Genomic DNA, 6,753 nt, shown 5'->3' on the forward strand with positions numbered 1-6,753 from the left:
TCAAAGTACACGAAACATTATTTTAGTTATGAAAAACTATGGATTAAATGACAGACATGTAAACTGTGTTTGTTTAAGCAAAGTAGTGATGTTTCCTCCTGTGCTGTCACGTTTAAACATTTGAAATTTTAGAATCGTTTTAAACCCTTTCCAGAAGTGGCAGTAGTTTTTCGAACCGTGAAGTGACTAGCCGATCAACTGTAATAGCCTTATTTCTAGTGCCAACTCTTTCATCCGTCAGACTGCGGGTTTTTGTAGCAGGGAAGTATACACAGCTGAAGCAGAAGCCAGAGACTGGTGCGTTTCCGGCCTAGCAACCCCCGCGGGTCGCCAAGAAGAGCTTGTACGCATGCGCATTCTGGCGCAGCCTCTCCGGAACGAACCGTCTCCTTACGTCACCGCCAGCCTGGCTTGGGCGGCAACCGGCGCGAGTTTTTCAAAATGGGAGCGCTGGAGCGCCGCCCAGGCCTCGGAAGGTGTCGAGGAGACCTTTCGGTGGCTGTTCCGTCGTCGCCGAGAGCGGCGGCCTAGAGAGCCGAACCTGATGGGCGCCAAGACCCGCTGGCTGCTTGGAGCGCTGCCTCGAAGGGTCTGCGTGAAGGGAGCTAATCCGGGGACTACAGGCCGGGGCCTGGAAACATGGCGACCTGCATCGGGGAGAAGATCGAGGTGAAAAAACTGCAGGCTGCCACGGAGCGGGTGGGAGTAGGAGTGGTAGGGCACGAGACCGCTCTGGGAAGGGGATCGAGCGACACTAACGGCAGCAGGTCGGGCGCCGAGTTGTTTTGATTGGGTCCTAACCGCAGGGGGCCCGGCTGTGGCCTCGGGACGTACCCGAATGGCGAGGGGCGGAGCCGCACGCCCCTCTGGGATGCGGAGACTGTGGCTCAGGTGAATAGCTCGGCGGCCCCGCCCTCCGGTCCCAGACCTGGGGCTTAATGTCAGCTGTCCCTCGGCAACTGCCGCGCTGGACAAAGGCGATGCTGCTACCACCCCCTTCTTCCAGGAGATGGCTGTTACCTCTGGCGGGCGATTCGGCGGGATTCCTGGTGGCCCTCGTTGCCTAGGGGTTGACTAGAGGTGGGAGGAGGGCTCTGAGGCTACACTGAGGTTGGGATACCATATGTTTAGTTGGCTCTCTCTTAAGCCTAGATTGGAGGCTTACGGAGCCCCGCAAGGAGGCAACATGCATTCCACTCTAGGTATCTGCTGTGTTGAGGTGCGGTACCTGCTTGAACTTTGTCAAACTCTCCCCGATCCATTTTGTCTTTTGCCTGCTTTTCCCATCTTTTTTCCTTTCTACTCCAGTGAGTCATCACACATAATCTTTCGTTTTAATTTTTAAGGATTTTAAAGTTGGAAATCTGCTCGGTAAGGGATCATTTGCTGGTGTCTACAGGGCTGAGTCTGTTCACACTGGTTTGGAAGTTGCAATCAAAATGGTAAGAATGTATCAAATTCTTTCATGTACTTTGCAAATAACTAACCAAATGTGGTATTTGAGATGTCAGAAATTCCTTAGCTATCAGCCTTTGATTTTGGTGAAGAACTTATTGCTTAGGCAAAAGAGAACAGAGCCGAGTCCAGCAATAGAGCTTAAGGACATCTTACAAGAACTTTGACCTTGCTTAGTTTAGTTATGTGGTGTGTTTTTTCTTTGTAAATGTTCTGCAGACCTGGTATCTTGTAATTATGTTGCAGTAATTGGTAAACACGAAGAACAAATAATTAACAATAATTAAGCATACACTTGTGCATAGTTTTATACTACACAGTATAACAGTTAATTCAAACTACTATTTGTGATTGTTAGAAGTCAGTCTAATAGGAATAACATAAACATGAGCAAATTGAGAATCATTTATCTAAACCAGTTAGGAAAGGGAATGGAAGTTTTGTTTTAAAGTTTGACTTAATATTTTTTGTTGTTATTGTTAGAGATAGGATGTTGTTGTTGTTGTTATGTGCTGTTGAGTCGGACCCGACTCATAGCGACCCCTCCTTGGGTTGCCGAGGCAGTATCACTAAGGAAGTAAATTGCCCAACCTTCCTTCCGAGGAGTGGCTGGTAGGTTTGAACCGCCAGCCTTCTGGTTAGCAGTCAAGTGCCTTAGGCACTATGCTGCCAGAGATAGGATTGTTGTTGTTGTTATTTGCCATCGAGTCGGCCCTAACTCATAGGGACCCCAGAGACAGGATAGTGCTATTAAATTTTTTAAGTTGGAAGAGAGTATTTAAATGCATTGGGAAAGATCCTGGATAGAGTAGGAGAACAATGTGGAACAAAACTCAAAATCATGAAAAAAAAAAAAGACAAGACAAGTTTACTGGTCTGATAGAGCCTGGTGAGACCCCTCAGACTGGTCCCATCGCTTTCCTTCAAGTTTGGAACTGAACTCTCTCCTGTGGCTTCCAGCCAAACAATATACAGTTATATGAGGTGAACATTTACATCAAGTAGCTACACTTCTTGGAGCCATCAATAGTGGGAGAACAAAAGGGCAGTGTTTGCACCAGGAGATGATTTGGGGGATGGGAGTGCATGGGAAGGAAGGACACAGGTAAGAGGTAACTGCTGGGAGGAAATGGGAAGAGAGCTGTTACATTACAGTGGGGAATTGCAGTCAGTATGATGAAACAAAATGTGTATGAAATGCTCTATGGAAGATGAATTTACTCTGTAAACTTTTACCTACATCACAATTAAAAAAAAAACCCTCAGAAAAAAGAAAATGTATTGGGAACTCTTGCCCATGTAACACAAAGTGTAATTTGCTACCTTGTCAAAATCCTTTCTCTTCATCTACTTCCATGCGAGAATCAGGATATTATTTTTTCCTAAAGAGAACAAATTGGGAAATTTGTGCTCCTTGTAACATCAGTATATTTTGATAAGAAATAAAACTATTGTTTTTTAAAAAAAATTCATGCGGAAAACTTTTATGAGTACCTACTCTTATCAAGCACTCTGATAGAATGCATGGGAAAATAAACAATAATTTGACCTCATAAAGAAGTAGATACTTGAGATTCACAATTTAAATTATATTTTTTTTATTTTCAAGGTTAACATTTTTAAAAATGATAATTACAGTGCTGTGAGAGCTAGAACTTGACAGGACCACCCTGTGTTAGTCTTAGCACTTTTGTGTTGCTCATTTTAGTGCAAAATATTTTTCTTTTCTAACGTGTTTCCACCCTATACAGCTTCCAGCTTTTGCAAGTTTTACTGTTTTATGACTTTAAACACATTTCATCCTAATGAGTACCCTATGAAAGAACTATTTTCCATTTTATAGGTTAGGTAACTGAGGCTTAGAGAAATTAAGTTACTTGCCTAAGACTACATGTTTATTAAGTGGCATACCTAGTGGCATAGCATACCATACTTGAATCTCTGACAACAAAGTCCATGTTTTTTTTTTTTTTCTATTATACCCTAATAGTTCTTAAAGGAGCTCTGGTGGCATAGTGCCTAAGGCATTTGACTGCTAACCAGAAGGCTGGTGGTTCAAACCCACCAGCCACTCCTCAGAAGGAAGGTTGGGCAATCTATTTCCGTAGTGATACTGCCTCGGAAACCCAAGGACAGGTTGCTATGAGTCGTATCTGACTTGAGGGCAGTGCATTTGGTTTTTGGTTTTTAATAGTACTTATTAGTACAAATTGATGCCACATCAGTATTTTATAGTGTTAAGTATTCTGGAGATATAGAACAAAAGAACAGGTCTCTCTAACTTTTTTGGACTTCATTTTCCTATCTGCAAAGTGGTTTCAGTAGATTGGTGGTTTAAAAACTTTTCTGGAGAACAACTATTAGTCTTTTCTCATCTGAAACAAAGGAGAGTGAGGAAAACAAAAGACTCAAAGAAGCAATTATTTCACAGGACTAATGGCCCAAATGAGCCATGGCCTCCTCTAGCCTGAGACCAGAAGAACTAAATGGTGCCCAGCTACTATTTCCAACCTCTGATAAGGGACACAATGGAAAGTCCTGGCTAGAACAGGAGAAAAATGTGGAAAAAACTACAGTTCATGAAAAAGGCCAGACTTACTAGACTAAGAGACTGGAATAATTCCCGAGACTATTGCCCTAAAACACCCTTTTGACCAGGAGCTGAAGCCACTCCCTGAGGTTACTTTTCAGCCACATAATAGATTGGCATATAAAATAGACAGTAACACCTGTGAGGAATGTGCTCCTTAGAACTCTCAACTGTAAGAGATCAAACAGGCAATATTTGCCCAAAAGCAAGAATAAAAAGGCAAGAAGAGGCAGGGAGACTGGAGGGAATGGAAATGGGGAAGACAGGGTAGAAATGAGGAGAGTGCTAACATACTGCAGGCATAGCAGCCAGTGTCACAGAACAATGTGTATATAAATTGTTAACCAAGGAACTGATTTGCTGTGTAAACTTTCACCTAAAACACAATGAAATGTTTCAAAAGTATACCTTTCTCTGTAGAACCTTTAAGCTCTAAGGAACCTATTTGGCATCACAAAGGGTGAGAAAAGGGGGAGAAAGTTTGTAGAGGACCTAATCAGGTAGGACCTCAGGGCTTCCACCTCCACTTCAACCAAAGTTGTTTTCTTCATTAGATTTCCAGAAGAGTTTTTAATTGAAAAAGTATATAGATGAAGTATGTATAGCCAAAACCAAACCAAACTCACTGCCATCAAGTCAGATCTTGATGGTTAGCAGTCAGGTGCCTACAAAGAAAAAAAAAATTGCCGTTTAAACTATTATTAAGTGTATAATTCAGTGACATTAATTATATTCAGTGTTGTGCAACCATTACTACTATTTATTTCCAGAACTTTTTCATTACCCTAAACAAAAACTCTGTATATCTCCCTCCAACCCCTATTAACCACTAATCTTTCTGTCTGTACATTTGCCTATTCTAGATATTTCTGTAATTGAGATCATACAATATTTGTCCTTTTGTGTCTTATCTATTTAATTTAGTATACTGTTTTCAGGTTTCCTCCATGTATCAGAACTTCATTTCTCTTTATGGCTGAATAGTATTCCCTATATAATCCACGTTTAATCTGTTCATCTGTTTATGAACGCTTGGGTTGTTTCCAGCTTTTGGCTATTATGAGTATAATGCTACAGTGAACATTGATATACAAGTATCTGTTTGAGTCCCTGCTTTCAAGTCTCTTATGACTATATACTTAAAGTGAAAACTGTTGGGTCATATAGACATAGTTGACTTTTGACAATTTCACTTTTGAAAGTTTGTCATCAACATTTAAACCCTGTATCTGTTATTTTTAGATAGATAAGAAAGCCATGTACAAAGCTGGAATGGTACAGAGAGTCCAAAATGAGGTGAAAATACATTGCCAATTGAAACATCCTTCTATCTTGGAGGTAACATACGTATTTTATAGAAGCTGCCAGGGAAAAGGGAAACAATTTTTTGTCTATTGTATTTTATTATGTACTTTTATATTTCAGCTCTATAACTATTTTGAAGATAGCAATTATGTATACCTGGTATTAGAAATGTGCCATAATGGAGAAATGAACAGGTATCTAAAGAACAGAATGAAACCCTTCTCAGAAAATGAAGGTAAGCTGCTTTTTTTTTTTTTTTTTAAAGTAGTTATAAATTTTGTTCTTGAAATTGTAGTTTTGAAGAATGTACTATTGTATAAATTTGTTTTCCTTCTTCTATCCTTAAAACCTCATATTAAATTAAGAATTTGATAGCAATTTAGTGTGGTCTTTTCAAATCTAGAAAGAAGCTCTTGGAATGCCTTTGATGACATTTTCTAAAACTAGCTTCAATAACAGAACAATTTATTACAGAAAATATGAAACATAAGTAAGAGAAGTCGTATAACGAGCCTCTATGAACCAGTCATGCAGCTTTCAAAGTTACTGACTTATGGTTAAGTTCTTTTATCTATACCATTCCTAGGTACTCTAGTGGTGTAGTGCGTAAGGCATTTGACTGCTAACCAGAAGATTGGCAGTTCAAACCCACCAGTCACTCTGCAGAAGGAAGATGGGGCAGTCTACTTCTGTAAAGATTTACTACCTCAGAAGCCCAGAGGGGGTCGCTATGAGTCAGAATTGACTCCATGGCAGTGAGTTTGGGTTTTTTTTTAATACCATTCCTATTCCCACAGATTCCCCAAAATTTTTTGAAGCAAACCAGTAGACATCATTTAATCTACAAATCCTTTAGTAGTATGTATCTTGAAAAGAAAAAGACTTTTTAAAATAAAACAAAGCCATAAATTCATTATTGTACCTAATAATTCTTTAATATCAAATATATGGTTTCAGACTCCCCCATTTTTATGGTTGGTTCAAATCAAGATCAAACAATGTCCATACATTACCACATAAATTATTGCTGTCTTGCCCTGCTAACTGGGATTGCAGGTAGACTAAGAAAGGTGGTTGCTGATTAGGATTTCTGTGCATTTTAAATCTGTAATAACTCATTTGATAAACAATTTAGTCATGTATTAAGAGTTATGAAAAGGTTCATATCCTTTGACTTAAAAATTCCATTGTTGAATTTTCTTTAGTGCCCCACCACTCTGGTGGCATAGTGCCTAGGGCATTTGACTGCTAACCAGAAGGCTGGCGGTTCAAATCCACCAGCTACTCCTCGGAAGGAAGGTTGGGCAGTCTGCTTCTGTAGAGATAACCACCTCAGAAACCCAAGGATGGGTTGCTTTGAGTTGGGACAGAGTCGATGGCAGTGAGTTTTTTTTTTTTTTTTT

The 6,753-nt window shown here is 40.2% G+C and overlaps 1 protein-coding gene across 1 annotated transcript in view; it reads left to right on the forward strand.

Annotated features, from left to right (window-relative positions):
• The first annotated feature begins 639 nt into the window (after positions 1–639).
• Positions 640–6,753, forward strand: part of PLK4 (polo like kinase 4) — a 50,434-nt gene continuing 44,320 nt past the window's right edge. Inside the window, exons 1-4 of the mRNA XM_007953835.2 lie at positions 640–669; positions 1,347–1,442; positions 5,288–5,383; positions 5,471–5,585. Coding sequence (XP_007952026.1) covers positions 640–669; positions 1,347–1,442; positions 5,288–5,383; positions 5,471–5,585 — 337 coding nt within the window. The remainder of the gene's footprint in view (positions 670–1,346; positions 1,443–5,287; positions 5,384–5,470; positions 5,586–6,753) is intronic.

The sequence above is a fragment of the Orycteropus afer genome, unplaced genomic scaffold (assembly GCF_000298275.1).
Source record: "Orycteropus afer afer isolate SDZICR_OR568_19922 unplaced genomic scaffold, OryAfe1.0 scaffold00418, whole genome shotgun sequence".
Classification (NCBI taxonomy): Eukaryota; Metazoa; Chordata; class Mammalia; order Tubulidentata; family Orycteropodidae; genus Orycteropus; species Orycteropus afer.